Raw genomic sequence first — 20,918 nt, forward strand, 5'->3', positions numbered from 1 at the left:
TAGTTTCCTTTAATATAACGGTTAAATCTATAAGAAACAAACTTAGATCGACACCATGCCTAACCCTTCTAGGGTAGGGTAGGTGCCTGAGCCCGAGCCTTTAGCTCATAAGACTGTCATTCCCATTTGCCTCCTTGGGGCGGGGATGGTAGACCAGAGAGGCCTAGCTTGTGGCTAGGCCTGGGGACAGTTGGTCCCAAAGATGAGGAAATAAGTCACTCCGTCTGACTTTTTTGGGTTATCCTAGGTTCTCTACACATATGCTGCTATGTATGATAATTCTATGTAATTGTATTTGTGTATACCTGAATAAATTTACTTACTTACTTACTTACTTACTTGTGCCTCCTCCCATGGGAGACTTAGGTCTCAGACACTCCCTAAAGAGGGAGCCAAGGCTGGGCCACCACTTGGAAAAGGCCCGGGCCGGGAGAATACCGGCTAATCTTTAATAATAATAATAATAATAATAATAAGAAACAAACTTAAACACAATCTCGTCTCTTAATCTGTCTATAAACATTATAAACACTATGTGTATAAAAACTAAGACAAACTGAACATTAGTTGGGTTGCTGTTGTCAGCATTTCTCAAGCTAGAGAGCAGTGGATGATGGGTGCCATCCCCCATTTTCTGTTGGGTGAGTTACCCAGCTCCCATTGGATGAATGCTGGGTGAGCACCCGTTTTCTTTAGGCTGCCCATTCTCTGTGATTGAGTCTGGAGGGACTCATTTATACTGATTTATTTTGTGAAACGCTAGTTTTACAGCTTTTTTTGAGGGAACTTAGCTCGTAGGTTATTTGTACACTGTAGTACAACATATTTGAACCACAGCGTGGCCTTTATCCGGTTCGAGCACGACCAAATTGTTTAGAAATGGTTTACCAGCTAAGGTTAAAGTTTAAATATAGAGGTAACTTAGCTTTATAAGAGAGCTATCACCCACACATCCACCCCTGCAGGTGAGGTCTTGAGAAGCTGTCTTAACCACTTCGCAATGGGCTGAAATGGAAAAGGCTTAATAATAAATTACCCCTAGGGGGTATTACATCAGCATATTTCATTCACTGGTTGCTGACAAAACTTACGTGTGTGGACTCAGACGTTCGCTTCTCACTGGGTTTTATGATAAGTTACTAATTCGTAACTTGTACTCAACTGTGCAGTCAATCGTACTCATTAATTAGCACACTTACCTGGGTATATGTATCTGACCCGTAGTTATGCCCGAATATCCGATGTCTTGATTGAAAAATAGTGTTCTTTGAAATATGTCTCAATACACTCTGTTGGATCGCAACACTCGTTGTTACACTGTTCATCAATAATTGTTCACACCATAATGTCACTAAAGAAGCTGATCACACTTCTCTGCAAGTGTTTATTGGGATTCGTTTGTGCAAAACACGTGGAACAATGTTCTTCATTGATTATCCCGGCACGTCAATGTCTCTCTCAGTAGAGTCAAAAGTAATCTCACCTCACAGCATCATACGCCGCCACAATGTCCCTAGAACATAAAGGAAAAGTTGACACAGCAATTTTTCCCTCTTTGCCACTTCCACTATGAAGCAAAGCAGAATGCTTGATTCTTGCTGTCTTAAGCATAGACAACAATGTACACTATCTTTACCATGGTAAAAAGGTGGGAGCAGGATTTTCCTTAATTGTTCTGCTAAGGTAAGAGATGGACTGTCTCTCATAACTAAACTATTTGTAACATCAGATTCTTGCAAGGAGCAGCGGTCACTTGACCACTTCACATACTCATATTGCATCTGGGATCAATTACTTGCTGTAGCAGTAAAGAAGATGTTTGCCCATTCTGAGAGGGCTGAGCCCCTTAGGGCTGAAAGGAGCTGAAGGGGCTAATACCCTCCTCCTGAAGAAAATTTCTCCAGAAATACAATGTATTTCAGGGCATAGTTCAGCTGCCCAGACAACTTTTGTTCTTAGTAGGGAAATTAGATCTAGCAAAAGTGATCCCAAATGGATGAACGATAGATTTAAACATCTCATTGTTCAAAAGAAAGGCATATATAGGCGTATAAAAAGAGGGGATGGACAGCTAAGAAATCAATATAGTAATTAAAGAGAGAAGAAAGATTAGGACAAGGTAGGCCAACTTAAGAGAAACTCGGGTCAGAACACTGACAATGATAAGGAAATGAGAACTTTTCAACACTTACTTCCTCTCAGTTTTTACTCAGGAAGATGCTAGCGAAATTCCAGAAATAATAAATTATGTAGAACAGAACGATATTAAACTATGCATGATTGGGATAACTAGTGACATGGTCCTCAGACAAATAGAGAAATTAAAACTTAACAGATCTCCAGGCCCTGATGAACTGTTTGCAAGGGTTTTAAAGGAATGTAAAGAGGAACTTAGCATATCTTTGGCTAATCTTTTCAATAAATCACTACAAACTGGCATAGTGCCTGATAAGTGGAAAATGGCAAATGTAAAACCCATTTACAAGGCAGGTGACAGGTGCTTGGCTTCGAACTATAGACCAATAAGCCTTACCTCCATAGTGGGAAAATTTATGGAATCAATAATTGTCGAATCAATTCGTAGTCATCTTGACAGGCATAAATTGATTAATGAATCTCAGCACAGCTTTACAAAAGGGTGTTCCTGTCTTACGAATTTACTATCTTTTTTCTACTAAGGTATTTGAGGAGGTAGATCATGGTGTTGAATATGAAATTGTGTATATGGACTTCAGTAAGGTTTTCAATAGAGTTCCACATCAGAGGAAACTTAGTGCACACAGAAGAGGAGGAGAAATTGTTCCTGGGTAGAGGCATGGTTGACCAATAGGCAGCAGAGAGTTTGCATAAATGGGGAGAAATCAGAATGGGGGCACATCACAAGCGGTGTTCCACAAGCGTCAGTATTGGGCCCCTTGTTGTTCACAATTTACATAAATGCCATAGATGAGGGAATAAATAGTTACATGAGCAAGTTTGCCGGTGACACCAAATTAAGCCATTCAATTCATTCTAATGAGGATATTAGAGCACTCCAGGATGATTTGAATAGACTGATGCAGTGGTCAGAAAAGTGGCAGATGCAGTTTAATGTAGACAAATGCAAACTTCTAAATGTTGGACAGGAAAATAAGCATGCTACATATAAACTAAATATTTTAGATCTTAATATTGCTGATTGCAAAAAGGATTTAGGAGTTCTGGTTAGCAGTAATCTGAAACCAAGACAACAATGCGTAAGTGATCGCAATAAAGCTAACTGAATCCTTGGCTGCATATCAAGAAGTATTAATAATTGAACTCCTCAGGTTGTTCTTCAACTCTATATATCTTTCCTTAGGCCTCATTTAGATAATGCTGCACAATTCTGGTCACCGTATTACAGAATGGATATAAATGCACTGGAAAACGTAGAGAGGAGGATGACAAAGTTGATCCCACATATCAGAAATCTTCCCTAAGAGGATAGACTGAGGGCCCTGAATCTGCACTCTTTAGAAAAGCATAGAATTAGGGGGGGATATGACTGAGGTGTATAAATGGAAAAAAAAACGAATAAATATAGGGGATGTAAATAGAATGCTAAAAATATCTAGCCTAGAGAGGTCTCGCAGCAATGGCTTTAAGTTGGAAATATTCAGATTCAGGAAGGATATAGGAAAGCACTGGTTTGGTAATAGAGTTGTAGATGAGTGGGACAAATTCCCGAGTATCGTCATAGAAGCTAAGACTTTTTGTAGTTTTAAAAATAGGTTAGATAAATACATGAGTGGGTGTGGGTGGGTGTGAGTTGGACCTGACTAGCTTGTGCTACTAAGTCAGATGCCGTGCTCCTTCCTTAATAGAATGTGACCTGACCTGACCTGACTAGGTTAGGGCATCGGCTTAAGCCGTGTGGAGAAATTTTCTCCAGGAGGGGGGTATCAGCCCCCTTCAGCCCCTTCAGCCCCTTTCAGCCCTGAGGGGCCCAGACCTCTCAGAAGGGGCAAGCGTCTTGTTTACTGCTACAGTGAGTAATTGATCACAGATGCCATATGAGTATGCGACCTGTGGTCAACCGACCATTGCTCCTTGCAGTCCAGTGTTGCAGAGTGTATTTTAATAAGAGACAGTACATCTCTTACTTTAGCAGGACAATTAAGGAAAATCCTGCTCCTACTTTGTTACCATAGTAAAGATAGTGGACATTGTTGTCTATGCTTAAGACAGCAAGAATCAAACCTTCTGCTTTGCTTCATCGAGGAAGTGGCAAGGAAGCAAAAAGTACTAGGTCAGCTTTTTTTTGTGCAAGGGGAGTGACGGCATGGGGCGCTGTGGCATCTTCAGATTACTTTTGACTCTACTGAGAGTGACACTGACACCAGGATAACCAACAAAGAACGATCTGTGCATTAGTGTGAACAAAGTGTCTCACAAAACACAATAAACACTTAAGAGAAGTGTGATCAGCTTCTCTTGTGATAAGATTGTGAACAATAAAGACAAATCTGGTGGAACATAGTGTACCAGTGTGCGTTTCCTAGACAATGGAAGACGTGGACATCCAAGGACACTTCAGCTTCTATCAAGTCACCGATACCTGTCGAAGGTGTGAAGAACACCATAGCTCACGTTACAAGAGCAAGGTATGTTACGAATTTCTTGTAGTACGGGGGACTGCACAGTTCTTGAGTCGCAAGGAGTTTGTAATCAACCTATAGTCGGCAGTAAGGTGTGGACTTTTGAGTCCAAACAAGTATGTATTTTGTCAGCCATCAGTGAATGAAATATGCTGACATAACACCCCCTAGGGGTAATTTATAATCTTACAAATTATAATTCTTGACAGCCCGTTGTGAGATGGTTTCGACAGCTTCTAGACCTCGTCTGCAGGGGCGGCTGTGCAGGCGATGAGTTGTCTTTAAGTTAAGTTTTCACTGTTTAAACTTAGCTGGTAATGCCATTTCTCAACAAGCCGGTAGGAAAATTGGACCTACCTCGCATGTGCCAGTAGGCCTGCCACAGTGTTCCTTCTTTCTTATGTTCTTGTGTTCTACTACTACTACTACTACCACCATTACTACTAATACTTCTTCTTTCACTTCGTCATGACTTTTTAATACTCGAAGTTGGAGCAAAACGTTGGACCGTCTTCTTAATGAGCATTTTGGCTATTAATTGCTGCTAATAGTGGTCTTCTATTTGTGTCGTCTACATCATCATCGAGAAGTTAAACATCAATAGTGGCAGAACAAGCAAGTTCTGGGAAGTTTCCCTTGAAGTAGAGCTTGACTAAGTATGTCTTGAAAAAGCTTCGCACAGATCAAAACCTTGTCCCCTGAAAAGCTCATGGGTCGGAGCGTGGAGAGAAAAAAAAACCTCAAAAAATATGAAAATTGAGTTATTGTTACCGAAAAATAACTGAACTTTCTGGCAACACTCTGGTATAATTATTATCCTCGTACGATGCTTCTAAAAGGAATTACAGCCATTTATAACAGGCATAGTGACAGCACTTTGCGTCATATTGCGTACCAAGCGCTGACGCGGCATTGTTTATGTTTTTCCCCGGTGTTATTTTTATCCTTTTCTTATATCTTTATGTCTAGTATAATACAAATTCACTGTCTGAGATCATGGCAGAGTGGGCGGAGATAATATGATCAAGTAACCAATCAGGTACCCTGGGAATATTGCATAAAATGGCCGACATCTCCAGCCAACAAAATATTCCATACCCACGCTAATATCAATTATAAGGCTTATTTATCTATCACAATTGATCTATTATGACATAACGCAATATAATAATAGCATATAAACATAAAAAGTACACCTTAAAAAATAATATATAGCATAATATGATGCCCCGACGAAAAAATTTCTATCGATATTTGCCCTGAAGGTGAAGAAAGGGTCCGTTCTCTCATATGTGATGAGAGAAAACGGAGATTTACAATGGTTAACTGTAATAAACACTCGTAGGTCACGGAAAAAGTAAAATAAAGGGAATTTTTCGGGGAAAAAAATATTTCCCGGGCACCTGGGGTGCTGCGCGCTTCGGCCAATATCTCGAAAGTAAGTTATTTACCTATTTAGGGGCACTCCATCCTTATTTATGAAGGAATTGGCTTGATTTTCACAACAAACATAGAAGAATGATTGCTTTACAAGTTGACAGGTACCTTTCTGAAGTATCCCAAATATTTTCAGATTTGTGTGGACAACAAGACCGACATCTTCCAAAATGTCAAAAAAGTTATTAAACTTTATTTTTTTTAGCATGAAGATAAGATTTATTATATAATTGGGGCCTCACAAATGATGGAATTAGAAGTGTTCTATCAGCAGAAAGTGTCAAAACCACTTTTCCAAGTACCACTGAGTACTTGAGTACTGCCAAATGTAATTTTTCGTAAATTTTGCATATTTCATTTCCTTTTTGGCCGATATGATTGAAACTTCAGCAAAGGCTCTTTAATATAAGCTTCTAATAGTACACCAAAAATGAATGTAATCGGTTCATAAATAAAGAAGTCGAGTCCGTCCCATGACCCGCCCCTTCACTTCAGTAACGTAAGCAATACGTTAGCATCTTCAAACTATGGAACGGGTGGGGCATGAACCCATGGCAAGGAAGCTGGGAAACTCCAGGCCAGTGCATAAGCCAGTTGGCCCAGTGGCTTACGCACTGGCCTGGAGTTTTACCACTCATTCGCCATGGGTTCAAACCCTACCTGTTCCATGTGTTGTTTACAGCCGTGTTACGGTTTCGTGATTCATCTTGATATTGTACATATCATGATAAAAGAAAGATAATTTACTGACCAGTCTTGTCACTTTAACTCTGGAGTTTCCTCCTCATCTACTTTGCCTTGTCTTTCATATAATATTTGATTTATTGAATAATTTTCACTAATATTTGTGAGTTAATTTTACTGTGAGGTTCAGTGTTATGGATCTGTCAGTGTCTACATGCACGTTTTAGCGCCTAGTTTTGTATTAGTGTTGTATTTGCAGTGTTGATATTGATAAGTTGCCGATGTTGATGCTGGTGTTTGTTCTCACCTAAACGTTCATAAGTACGAGTGTAGAAGTGTGAACACACAAGCAAGAAGTTGTATATACCGAGCCACCACTAATTTCCTCTTAACTACCATTAACAGTTATACGTTTGGTCAACCTGTGAAGGGCAACCTCTCGCTAACAGTCAACAACAATCAGAGGAAGAAATGTAAAGTCAGTGTCACTCACAATGTTACTGTAAGTACCTGACACCCAAGTTACTACATCTGTTGTTAAAGTACAACTTTATTTTTACTACCAACTTTATCAACGTTTTCGTTAACTATATCTACTTCTACTAATTCTACTTTCACTCTTTCTGATTTTACTTTTAAGTAGACTTTTCTACTTTACCAACTACTGCTTAACTTTCACCTACTATTACGTTTTCCTATCGTATCTTCTACTACTACATCTAATGTTCTTTAATAAAAACTTCAACTACCAGTATATTTCCTTTACTACTTATAAAGTTCCATACTTTTGTCTTTGTAAAATTAATTCTACTGTTTCTGGTAATACTATTACTAGTACTGCTGCTTCTGGTAATACTATTACTAGTACTGCTGCTTCTGGTAATGCTATTACTAGTACTGCTGCTTCTGGTAATACTATTACTAGTGCTGCTGCTTCTGGTAATGCTATTACTAGTACTGCTGCTTCTGGTAATATTATTACTAGTGCTGCTGCTTCTGTTAATACTATTACTAGTACTGCTGCTTCTGGTAATACTATTACTAGTACTGCTGCTTCTGGTAATACTATTACTAGTACTGCTGCTTCTGGTAATATTATTACTAGTGCTGCTGCTTCTGGTAATACTATTACTAGTGCTGCTGCTTCTGGTAATACTATTACTAGTACTGTTGCTTCTGGTAATACTATTACTAGTACTGCTACTTCTGGTAATACTATTACTAGTGCTGCTGCTTCTGGTAATACTATTACTAGTACTGCTGCTTCTGGAAATACTATTACTAGTGCTCCTGCTTCTGGTAATACTATTACTAGTACTGCTGCTTCTGGTAATACTATTACTAGTACTGCTGCTTCTGGTAATACTATTACTAGTGCTGCTGCTTCTGGTAATACTATTACTAGTATTGCTGCTTCTGGTAATACTATTACTAGTACTGCTGCTTCTGGTAATACTATTACTAGTGCTGCTGCTTCTGGTAATACTATTACTAGTGCTGCTGCTTCTGGTAATACTATTACTAGTACTGCTGCTTCTGGTAATACTATTACTAGTACTGCTGCTTCTGGTAATACTATTACTAGTGCTGCTGCTACTATTGATATATCTTGTAATTCTTCTTCTTCTTCTTCTTCTGTTTTCTTTCACTTCTACTTTATCTTTCATTACTCTTACTTAAAATTAATCTCTCTTTACAACTTGTGCTGAGTCTACAGATTATGTTTTCTACTACAACATCAATTTTCTTTGCACTGCTTTTTTTTTCTAATATTCACATTAATTTTATTAGTACTAATACATTTCCTCTAATCACTTTTATTTATACTTATGCTAACATTACTTCCACCGCTACTGTTACTATTGTTTGCTCCTGAGGTACAATTTCTACTTTAAATATTTCTAACATATTTTTAGTGTGTTTATTTTTTTATGTTAGATATTTCCTTCTTTGTCACTGTAAGTTTATATTCCATGAGGTACCCATGGGTAAGGCGAGTATGGCCAATGCAGAGCCGGGAGAGAGCAGTCTCCAGAGTACGGCAACGATGGTAAGAAGATGGCCACAAACCTGAAAGCGGTTATGGTGCATGCCCGACCACCGTTGTTGCCAACGTCCGCCAAGACGAGCAGAGATGCCTGAAAAATAATCCCTGAACGGTATACCTCTATAGGAAACCGGAAGCTCTTATACCGCTGAGCACACAGCAGCAGTATCCGCTGGTTCGTTGCCCTGCACATCAACGTGTCCAAGGACCCAACAGAAAACTGTCTTTGTTCTTGCTAGCCACACGGGGCAACCATAGTTGAATGCGAAGGACTGAAGGATGAAGGGAATCAAATTGTATAATGGCTTGTAAGGCACTGAAGGAATCTGAAATGATCACAAACGTCGAAGGAGACATGTAATTCAGAGAAACGTAATGAGGATGATATACAACTCCGTGGTATAAATAGCAGCCGAGTCTAACAAATGTCCTCAGACAACATTGTCAGAGAACACTGCCGCAAACCCAACACCATCAGATGATTCGGAACCATCTGTATAAACAGCAACGGCATGAGCATGCGGTCGTAAGTTGCCACCAAAGAAGAAATGTGAGGTTTCCATGTCAACATGACCATATCACATTCTGGAATATGTGAGCCACATAAACACAATGGAATATATGGGATAAGGGGACGTCTAGTGAAGGTAATGAAATGGGTTTTTGTACTAGAAAATTTAAAGCCATGAGAAGTGGTCCAATGAGAAACTCGGTAAATCGCCTCCTGAAGGGAGGCTGCTAATAGGCGACAGTCAGTGCCTGAGAACGCTAAAGTGAAATTATCTACTTAAAGTGACGACCAAATATGCGATGGAAAAATGGAAGGTAGGTCATTTATAGCTAGGAGAAAAAGAGTAGTGCTGAGGACACAACCTTGTGGGACTCCCTCGGCTTGTACAAAGTCTAAGGAAAGTGAGGCGCCTTCACGGAACAGAAAATGTGTCACATAAGAAAGCAGCAAGGAAGGTTGGTAGATTACCTCGGAGGCCTAAGAAATGGTCTTTGGCTAAAATGCTATACCTCCAAGCGGTGTCATATACCTTCTCAAGATCCTAAAAGACTCCTAGGATGGAGTGTTTTTTTTTAGCAAAGGCATTTCGCAAATATGTATTTAAGTGGAGCCGGGGTCCAAAGTAGAGTGGCCCTTGCGAAAGCCATATTGGCGATGGGAAGACTATTGTGAGTCTCCAAGAACAATAACAGGCGTCTATTCACCAATCGTTCCATCACTTTGCAGACTACACTGGTCAGGGCAATGGAACGATAGTGAGAGGTATCAAGCCTCGAGGTGCCTGGTTTGCGAAAAGGTAGTACGATGCAGCTTTCAATTGTTGAGGGAGAACCCCTCGTGCCCAAATAAGATTGAAAAGACGCAAAAGGACTGGAAGGGCCGTAGAATGCAGATGTTGTAGCATACTGTAATGAATATCAAATCCACGACTTCAAGGGTGATGGACTGATTACATCTTCTTTACATCTCTACTGCTCCTGCCTACTTTCTGTACTCGACTGAAGAAGCCTACTGTGTAGGCGAAACGTTTCGGAATAAAGTTGCCTAAATGTTGCCTATGTGTCTTATCTACCAACCTGTCGGTATTGTATACCATTTGATAATCACTCAGTCAGACACTGCAACACAATGGCATCTTGGTACAGAAGAGAAAACACCTTGGACAACTTTTTTAAGTGAGAATTGTTTGATCTGAGAGGGACATGACCTCTCAGTGGCTACATTCCCACTACTAGTACTCTGCACATCTCCTTCCGACAGTATTTAAGTCTCAACACTGTCGCTTGATCTTCAGTTAGTTCCAGACTTTGGAACAGAACTTCTCCAGGCTGAGGGACTGACAACCTCAAATCTACGACTTCAAGGGGGATGGAGTGATTACATCGTCTTCACATCTCTACTGCTCCTGCCTACTTACTGTACTCGAGTGAAGAAGTCTACTGTGTAGGCGAAACGTTTCGGAATAAAGTTGCCTAAATGTTGCCTATGCATCTTATCTACCAATATCATCAAGTTCAGCTGCCGACGGCTGGCAAGCGGAAATCGTGGACTCAAGTTCGAGAAGAGTGAAAGGTACGTTATATGGCTCCATTCCATTACAGGAGAAATCACAAGGCAAATACTGTTTGGTAGACTTAGATGGGAGACACTAACCAGATAGTTCCCGATTTCCGTGGCAACTTCAATTGGTTCTACAATCCTAACACCAGCAACCCGCAAAACGGGAGATGGGTCCGGAGTGTATTTGCCGCACAACTTCTGTACCTTCTTCCAAACCGCACATATAGGGTAAGACGAGGGAATGGTAGACATGAAGTTTTGCCAACAAGTACGTTTAGAAACAAACAATACCCCCGGCCGGGATTGAACCCGCGGTCATAGAGTCTCAAAACTCCAGCCCGTCGCGTTAGCCACTAGACCAGCTAGCCACAATAAGATTCATCCAACTAGGTATATTTCTACACCATAGGAAGATTAGCACAGGCACCACTGTGACCACAAATGCATTTGTGGTCACAGTGGTGCCTGTGCTAATCTTCCTATGGTGTAGAAATATACCTAGTTGGATGAATTTTATTGTGTCTAGCTGGTCTAGTGGCTAACGCGACGGCCTGGAGTTTTGAGACTCTATGACCGCGGGTTCAATCCCGGCCGGGGGTATTGTTTGTTTGCAATCGTGTCATTACGATTTCTTGAGTCAAGTACGTTTAGCGTTGCATATGACGCAGCGAGCAACTGCCCTCGCCTGCTTAAAATCTAAAAGACGCTCTTAGGTCTGATTATATTGATAGCCCCACGCAGCACATTTCAAACCTACATGGGCACACGCAGGAGACCACCGAGGCACGTATGTCTGAGAATGCTTGCCTGAAGTTTGAGGAATAGAACGTGTTGCCGCAGTCAAAGCTAAGGTCGAAAACCAGTTCATAAATAGAGGACGAAAGGGGGTCCTCACAAAAGATGGTAAGATGAGAGTATAAGTCCCAGTTTGCTCATGCAAATTGCAAATGAGGGCTACGAGGCAGCCAGGAATACATAGTAGGAGTAAGAAGAATAGGAAAGTGATCACTGTTGTGTAAATCCGGAAGAATAGGCCAAGCGTAATCAAGTGCAATTGACAAGGAGCAGATAGAAAGACCATTGCAAAAGAAAGACTGAGTGTGAGAGTCAAAAAGGGTAGGAGTCCCCTTATTTAAAACATGAGCACGAGAAGCGAGAAGAGTCTCCAACTGATCACCACGAGAGTCACAATCGGACCTTCCCTACAGATGATGGTGAGCGTTAAAATCACCTAACAAGATGGGCAGCTGTAGAGAAGAAATAAAAAACGCAATATACGAGATATAGAATGGACGGGAGGGGGAAAGATGGAAAGATATAGAGAGCAAACTGTATACCATCTGTGTAAATAAATATGAGCTGCAGTATAATACAGCAAAGAATGAGCGAAAACTTGTTGATTCGGTATATCAACGTGCAAAGGAAAGGGATCAGAAGAATGTAACAGCATATAGCCAGAAATGGGACGAATGACAGGTGAACGAATTTTAGCCTCCTGTAGCCTGACACATATTGGGGAAAACTGGGAGTGCAACACTTGGAGTTCTCCCCGATTACTCCTGAGGCCACGAATATTCCATTGTAAATAAGACATAATTTACAAAGACAGGTATGCCAACAATAAGAAGCGATAAAATCTATGGGCTACTAGGGTCAGTGATGTCAACGCGTGGGGGCAAAGGTAACCGTGTAAGAAAGGAGGAATCAGAATGCTGTGAAGGAAAAGATTGTTGCGGGTGTCGTGCAAAAGAAGGGGTAGAAGGAGGTGTGTCGATGTTCATTAAGAGTTTCGTCTCCGCAATATAGCTGGAGATAGCATCGAGTGTTTCAGCAGATAAGGAAGATTCCGATACCATGATTTCAGAGACAGGTGGGATAGATCAAGTCGAGATTGGGGTGACTATGGAGGCAACTAAAGGGGTCTGAGAGGGGTGGTGAGTATGAACCAGGAGAGATGCATTGGCGGGGGCAGGAAAGTCCTCCAGTGGAACAGGAGAGGAAGGAGGTTGGAAGGTAATTAGGGAAGAAGACTGGGAGAGGGGGAACAGGAGAAGAGGGAACTACATGAGGGGGGAGTGAACCTCCACCTTTGTGTGAGAGCTAGAAAGGGGATGAGAACTAGGCACCAAGATAGAAGATAGATTCAACTTCACAGGTGATGGACGTGGAGAAGGTGTAGGCTTGCAAGGTCTCGTAGACTGAGAAACTAGCGAGCGAGATGAAGTAGAAGTAGGAAGAAGTAGGAGGTAGGAGTTTCAGAGGATAAAACTACAAAAGAATTAGAAATGGGGGGTGACCCCGGAAGACATGGTAGTAGAGGAGCTGGTAGGCAGGAGGACCGTCAAAGTTGGAGGTCTTTGAGCTACCTGAGAATAAGGAACATGAGGAAGATTTCCCTGAAGATGGAGCTGAGAGACAGTCATAGCATAAGTAAGACCTTCACTCTCTTTAAGACAACGGATTTCTGGTTCATTACGATAGACTTGACAACGGCGTGAAAAAGAGGGGTGAGATTCATTGCAATTGAGACAAGAGGGGAAAGACTGCAAGATGTATCTGCATGGTATGCAGCACTTCAGACCGGGCACTCTGCTGTAGATATGCAATATTTAGCAGGGTTTCCAAAACGCCAATAATTAAGACAATGTTGGGGAGTAGGAACTACTTTAGGGACCTCTTGGCAATGGCCTGAAATATAAACGGAGGACGGGAATTTATGGCAGTCGAAGGTTAAGCAAGCTATGTTACTGGAAAAGTTCCTCTGCCCGTGAGTGCGCAGGACGTATGTATCCACTTTGAGAATAGGAAGGTCCTGAAGGGCTAATTGCTCTAAAATATCATCGCCGCAAGACAGAAAATCACTCTGCATAATGGTACCCGGTAGAACCACTGTACCACTGCAAGAATTGAGAGTAGCGTGTTTATGAATTGTGACTGAATTACGACCCAGGTAATCAAAGCCTGTTATCCTGGATGTAAAGAGAACTTCGAGCAAAAATAAACAGCTGAAATCTTTGAATTGTATTTTCCTTCACCAAATATAAACAGATATATGTACACTATATACACTATGTACGGTAAGCCAAGGCAACAATAGAAGCCAAAAGACAGAGAGACCACCATGCTACAACCAGCAGAATGAATCTGACAAGGGTGAGAATGTGAGTGCTACCACATCACCTTCACAATTGCCAGACCCACATTATGACTGGCTGAACCTCAGTACTGATCTGATAATGGGGTCCACTGAATCGTCAAACCCTTAGTACCTGGTTCGCTGGTTGGGGAGGTAGCCTTATATGAGGATGTGTACATGCGCCAAATAAAGGTGACGCACTTTTTGCCTGCCACACCCCCACCCCAAAAGGGCTCAGGACTAGACTTCCACCTCCATGGGTAGAGTGCCGCCATGGCATGTTACAGTAATGGGACCACCTTTCATCTTAAGCATCCAACTCATTAGGTAGAGCTCAGCTTTTCTCGACATGAAGCCAAACTCTAAACTTAGAGCGAGACAACTGCAACACATCGTCCCCAGATTGTAGAAGTACTGCCCCCACCCCTGACTCACAGGCATCAACCTGTAATGTAAAAGGTTTTGAGAAATCTGGAGACAGAAGAATGGGTGCAGTACAAAGAATTCTTGTTGCTTTCTTAAAAGCATTTTGACATTCTTGGGTCCAGTTAAAGGGGGGGATTTGTGATTGGTTAGAGAGGCTACAACATCTGCAAAATTCTTACAGAATCTTCTATAAAATCCTACCATACCTAGGAAACGTTGGAGGGACTTCCTATCATGAGGAACTGGATGATTTTTAATGGCAAGAATTTTTGCAAATTTAGGGGCCACTTTCCCACTATCTACTTTATGGCCCCAGAAAGTAATAGAAGATTGGCCAAAGGATGACTTGAATAAATTTACAGTTATGTGGAAACTCTGGAAAGTCTCAAAGAGAGCTTTAAGCCTAAACATGTGTTGGTCCCAAGTATCCGACACAACAGCTATAATAACTAGGTAATCCTTTAAGTCCTTTAATAGCCTGGTGAATCAGTTTCTGGAATGATGCCAGCGAATTTTTGATAATGACCTGTTGGAATTACGAAGGCAGAGATTTCCTTCGCCTTATCTGTTAAAGGTACCTGATAGTAACCTTCAAGGAGGTCTAGTCTAGAGACAAAGGTAGCCTTACCCACGAAGTCGTTTACATCATCTAAACGTGGCAGAGGGTAAGTCTGTAATTGTAACCTCATTCACCTTACGGTAGTCTGTACACATTCGAAACCCTCCATCGTCTTTCTTAACAAACATGCACGGTGAAGCTCATGGACTAGACGACTCCTCCACTAACCCATGCTCTAACAGAAATTCTACCTCCTGCTGAAGTAGTCTCTGTTTTTCAGGATTAGGTCTGTAGGGGAGAGTTTAATTGGTTTAGTTTCCAACATTTACATCATGATATCCTAGTGTACATTTTTTGGAACATCCGAAAAGATATCAGGAGAGCAGTTAAACTTGTTACTTGATTCTTAGACAGCGCCACCATTAAAGGGTTAGGGTCCTTGAGGAGGACCTAATTGGGAAGCTTTACATTTTTCTCAGAAACAGAGTGCAAAGAGTCAGGGTCATCTACAGATTGTTAGATAAGACACATATGCAACAGTTAGGTATCTTTATTTCGAAACGCTTCGCCTACACCGTAGGCTTCTTCAGTCGAGTACAGAAAAGTTGATAGAAGCAGAAGAGACTGACCACCTCAAAAGTTCAAGGGTGATGGACTGATTACATCGTCTTCAAGTCTCTTCTGCTGCTGTTAACTTTTCTGTACTCGACTGAAGAAGCCTACTGTGTAGGCGAAACGTTTCGAAATAAAGATACCTAACTGTTGCATATGTGTCTTATCTAACAACCTGTCGGTATTTTATACCATTTTGATGTTCACTCGTCATCTACAGAGGCAGAGGACAGTCTCTCTACTGGGACTTTATCTGAAATATTAAATTCTTTAATTTGATTAATGTGGTATGTATTACTTTTTGAGGTCGTCAAGGGGAGACACCACATAATTTACATCAGGTAATTTACTTACAATTTGCATAGGTCTCGTAAATTTAGCTTTTAAGGTGTGGCCAGGTATAGGTTCCTGTACCAATACCTTGTCTCCTAGTTCGAAGGAGCAAAATTTTTAATTTCTGTCATACCTCTGTTTCATCGTATTTTGAGATACTTTTAAGTTAGCTTTAGCTCTGGTGGCCTGGTGGTTAACGCTCTCGCTTCACACGGTGAGGGCCTGGGTTCGATTCCCAGCCAGAGTAGAAACATTGGACGTGTTTCTTTCCACCTGTTGTCTATGTTCCCCATCAGTAAAATGGGTACCTGGGTGTTAGTCGACTGGTGTGGGTCGCATCCTGGGACACTGACCTAAGGAGGCCTGGTCACAGACCGGGCCGCGGGGGCGTTGACCCCCGGAACTCTCTCCAGATAAATCTCCAGATAAACTGACGTGCTACCTGCAACCTTGAAGAAGGGTTGTAGAGTGTAAGCAGGCGTCCTTTCCCATCCATCCTTCCTTGAGCACCCGAAGAGGACCGTGTACATTGTGCCAAAAGTTAAACTCAGACGGAATGTACACTGTGGACTCCTGCACAGTTTCTCTCATTGCAAACAGCAACAGAGGTAGAGATTCATCCCAGTCTGTAGGAAAATGTATGTAAAAAGTTCTCATCATGGTTTTTAATGTTTGATGGAATCTCTCCAAGGCGCCTTGGGACTGAGGATGATAGGCAATGGATAAGTTGTGAATTATTCCCAGCCTAGTTAATGTTTCCCTAAAATCTTTCGCAGTTACATTAGTACCTTGATCATCTTGAATAGATTGATGAATGCCGAAGCAAGAAATCAACCATGTTAAGGGCTTAAGAATGGCTTTGGTATTTATACTGTGCATACCTGGAGTTTACCTGGAGAGAGTTCCGGGGGTCAACGCCCCCGCGGCCCGGTCTGTGACCAGGCCTCCTTAGGTCAGTGTCCCAGGATGCGACCCACACCAGTCGACTAACACCCAGGTACCCATTTTACTGATGGGGAACATAGACAACAGGTGGAAAGAAACACGTCCAATGTTTCTACTCTGGCTGGGAATCGAACCCAGGCCCTCACCGTGTGAAGCGAGAGCGTTAACCACCAGGCCACCAGAGCCCCTGTGCATGGGGACTGCCTCTGGATATCTAGTTACTCTTTCCATAATAGTAAATAAGTACTGATTCCCAGACTTGGACTTAGGTAGTGGACCTAGACAATCTATGATTAACTCTGCAAAAGGTTCTCCATCTGCGGGTATGGGATGGAGAGATGCAGGTTTAATGGGATGTTCAGGTTTCCCTACTTGCTGACATTCTCTGCAACAGCAGATACGATTCTTCACATCCTGCCTTAACTTTGGCCAAAAGAATTCTTTTAATATTCTATACATGTTGTTAGGTAAGACACATATGCAACAGTTAGGTATCTTTATTGTGAAACGTTTCGCCTACACAGTAGGCTTCTTCAGTCAAGTACAGAAAAGTTGATAGAAGCAGAAGATACTTGAAGACGATGTAATCAGTCCATCACCCTTAGAGTTTTGAGGTGGTCAGTCCCTCAGTCTGGAGAAGAGCATTGTTCCATAGTATGAAACAATATGGAGAAGAAGTGACAGGATGGAGATTTTTATAGCGCCAAGAGGTGAGACGTAGGCCACTAGGAGAGGTAAGAACTCAGATGTTGAGAAGGCAGGTCCCTCTCAAATCTAGCCTCTCTCACTGGTGGAAGTTGTCGAAGTTGATTGCAGGTCTGTACCAAGATACCCTTGTGTTGCAGTGTCTGACAGATTGAACATTAAAATGGTATAAAATACCGACAGGTTGTTAGGTAAGACACATATGCAACAGTTAGGTATCTTTATTGTGAAACGTTTCGCCTACACAGTAGGCTTCTTCAGTCAAGTACAGAAAAGTTGATAGAAGCAGAAGATACTTGAAGACGATGTAATCAGTCCATCACCCTTAAAGTTTTGAGGTGGTCAGTCCCTCAGTCTGGAGAAGAGCATTGTTCCATAGTATGAAACAATATGGAGAAGAAGTGACAGGATGGAGATTTTTATAGCGCCAAGAGGTGAGACGTAGGCCACTAGGAGAGGTAAGAACTCAGATGTTGAGAAGGCAGGTCCCTCTCAAATCTAGCCTCTCTCACTGGTGGAAGTTGTCGAAGTTGATTGCAGGTCTGTACCAAGATACCCTTGTGTTGCAGTGTCTGACAGATTGAACATTAAAATGGTATAAAATACCGACAGGTTGTTAGGTAAGACACATATGAAACAGTTAGGTATCTTTATTGTGAAACGTTTCGCCTACACAGTAGGCTTCTTCAGTCAAGTACAGAAAAGTTGATAGAAGCAGAAGATACTTGAAGACGATGTAATCAGTCCATCACCCTTAAAGTTTTGAGGTGGTCAGTCCCTCAGTCTGGAGAAGAGCATTGTTCCATAGTATGAAACAATATGGAGAAGAAGTGACAGGATGGAGATTTTTATAGCGCCAAGAGGCGAGACGTAGGCCACTAGGAGAGGTAAGAACTCAGATGTTGAGAAGGCAGGTCCCTCTCAAATCTAGCCTCTCTCACTGGTGGAAGTTGTCGAAGTTAGATTTGAGAGGGACCTGCCTTCTCAACATCTGAGTTCTTACCTCTCCTAGTGGCCTACGTCTCACCTCTTGGCGCTATAAAAATCTCCATCCTGTCACTTCTTCTCCATATTGTTTCATACTATGGAACAATGCTCTTCTCCAGACTGAGGGACTGACCACCTCAAAACTTTAAGGGTGATGGACTGATTACATCGTCTTCAAGTATCTTCTGCTTCTATCAACTTTTCTGTACTTGACTGAAGAAGCCTACTGTGTAGGCGAAACGTTTCACAATAAAGATACCTAACTGTTGCATATGTGTCTTACCTAACAACCTGTCGGTATTTTATACCATTTTAATGTTCAATCTGTCAGACACTGCAACACAAGGGTATCTTGGTACAGACCTGCAATCAACTTCGACAACTTCCACCAGTGAGAGAGGCTAGATTTGAGAGGGACCTGCCTTCTCAACATCTGAGTTCTTACCTCTCCTAGTGGCCTACGTCTCACCTCTTGGCGCTATAAAAATCTCCATCCTGTCACTTCTTCTCCATATTGTTTCATACTATGGAACAATGCTCTTCTCCAGACTGAGGGACTGACCACCTCAAAACTTTAAGGGTGATGGACTGATTACATCGTCTTCAAGTATCTTCTGCTTCTATCAACTTTTCTGTACTTGACTGAAGAAGCCTACTGTGTAGGCGAAACGTTTCACAATAAAGATACCTAACTGTTGCATATGTGTCTTACCTAACAACCTGTCGGTATTTTATACCATTTTAATGTTCAATCTGTCAGACACTGCAACACAAGGGTATCTCGGTACAGACCTGCAATCAACTTCGACAACTTCCACCAGTGAGAGAGGCTAGATTTGAGAGGGACCTGCCTTCTCAACATCTGAGTTCTTACCTCTCCTAGTGGCCTACGTCTCACCTCTTGGCGCTATAAAAATCTCCATCCTGTCACTTCTTCTCCATATTGTTTCATACTATGGAACAATGCTCTTCTCCCGACTGAGGGACTGACCACCTCAAAACTTTAAGGGTGATGGACTGATTACATCGTCTTCAAGTATCTTCTGCTTCTATCAACTTTTCTGTACTTGACTGAAGAAGCCTACTGTGTAGGCGAAACGTTTCACAATAAAGATACCTAACTGTTGCATATGTGTCTTACCTAACAACCTGTCGGTATTTTATACCATTTTAATGTTCATTCTATACATGGTTTTAGTAATTCCTAAGTGGCCTCCTAACGAAGAGTTATGAGCTATATTTAATTTTTGTGGTCTAAACATTTCTGGAACTACTAACCTGTCTGTCTTTTGCTTTTCCTCCACCTTCTTACCAGTCTCAGTGCAGATTAAGAAGACGTTTTTAAATTTATATTTGACAGGGTGATCTGAGGAGGATTTACCCATTGCTGCCTGAAAAGCAAAATTCAATGAATGGTCTTTCGCTGTTCCTCCCAATAGGACAGTCCCTCGGGTATGGAAACAGACACATCTGTAATCCTGCAGCCCTGGAATAGGAAGGCTTGATCTGGGTCTGTTCACTAAATTTACGAGGCCCTGGCCAGTTTTCCTCGTAAAACAAATTGGCTATTTCAAGATCAGAGTCGTCCAAGGATGGGTTAGCATTCTCATCAGATACCTCTCGGGATTATGCCCGAGTTATGGCCAACATCGGAGAAGAATTAGTCATTATAGGTTCTGTACATTTAGTAGAATTAAATGTTATTACCCAGTAATAACACAGCATCTTTCATAGGAAATCCATCAGAAACACCTACCTGTCAAATATCAAGTGTGATATTTACTGTGCACATATATTTTATGTAGAGGGACAAAATGCTGCTCCTTCAAGAGCTTCTAAATGGACGGATGATTGTAAAGATGATTGTTCCGAGAGGTTAAGTACTCCCTCTCGTATCAGAGAACAACATGCCCCAGTATCTCTAAATATTCATACTTCCGTTTTCTTTGAATCCTCCTGAAGGGAGTTTGACAGGTACTATAATAAGGGGCCATCCCATTCTCTACTACTTTTGATCCATTTCAGTATTAGTAATTCTGCCTACTGGTTGAGGTCTTGTTGGACAATGGCTGGCGCCAATCTGGGTACTCATGTCTTCACCATGTTTAGTGGTTTGTCGCTCATCATGTTGATCATGGGTTGAGTAGCGTGGCTCACCAGGTGACTTAGCTGGTTGACGTCACCGTTCATCTTCGTCCTGGCACTTTGTCCTCCAGTCTGGAACACTTCTTTGACGATCTCTGCACATGCCAGGCTGTTGAAGTGAGAGTGGTTAGTTTCGAAAGCATCAGCCGACCTGGATGCTTCCACTGCAGTAGCAAACGAATAATCTTGCAGAAAGATTTGAACCTCTGGTC

At 41.7% G+C, this 20,918-nt stretch overlaps 1 protein-coding gene across 1 annotated transcript in view; it reads left to right on the forward strand.

Moving 5' to 3' along the window:
• Nucleotides 1-20,918, forward strand: part of LOC128687922 (pregnancy zone protein) — a 245,182-nt gene that overhangs the window by 13,897 nt on the left and 210,367 nt on the right. The window contains exon 2 of the mRNA XM_070085814.1: nt 7,016-7,242. Within this exon, the coding sequence (XP_069941915.1) occupies nt 7,016-7,242 (227 nt within the window). The remainder of the gene's footprint in view (nt 1-7,015; nt 7,243-20,918) is intronic.

The sequence above is a fragment of the Cherax quadricarinatus genome, chromosome 1 (assembly GCF_038502225.1).
Source record: "Cherax quadricarinatus isolate ZL_2023a chromosome 1, ASM3850222v1, whole genome shotgun sequence".
In the NCBI taxonomy this organism is placed as follows: domain Eukaryota; kingdom Metazoa; phylum Arthropoda; class Malacostraca; order Decapoda; family Parastacidae; genus Cherax; species Cherax quadricarinatus.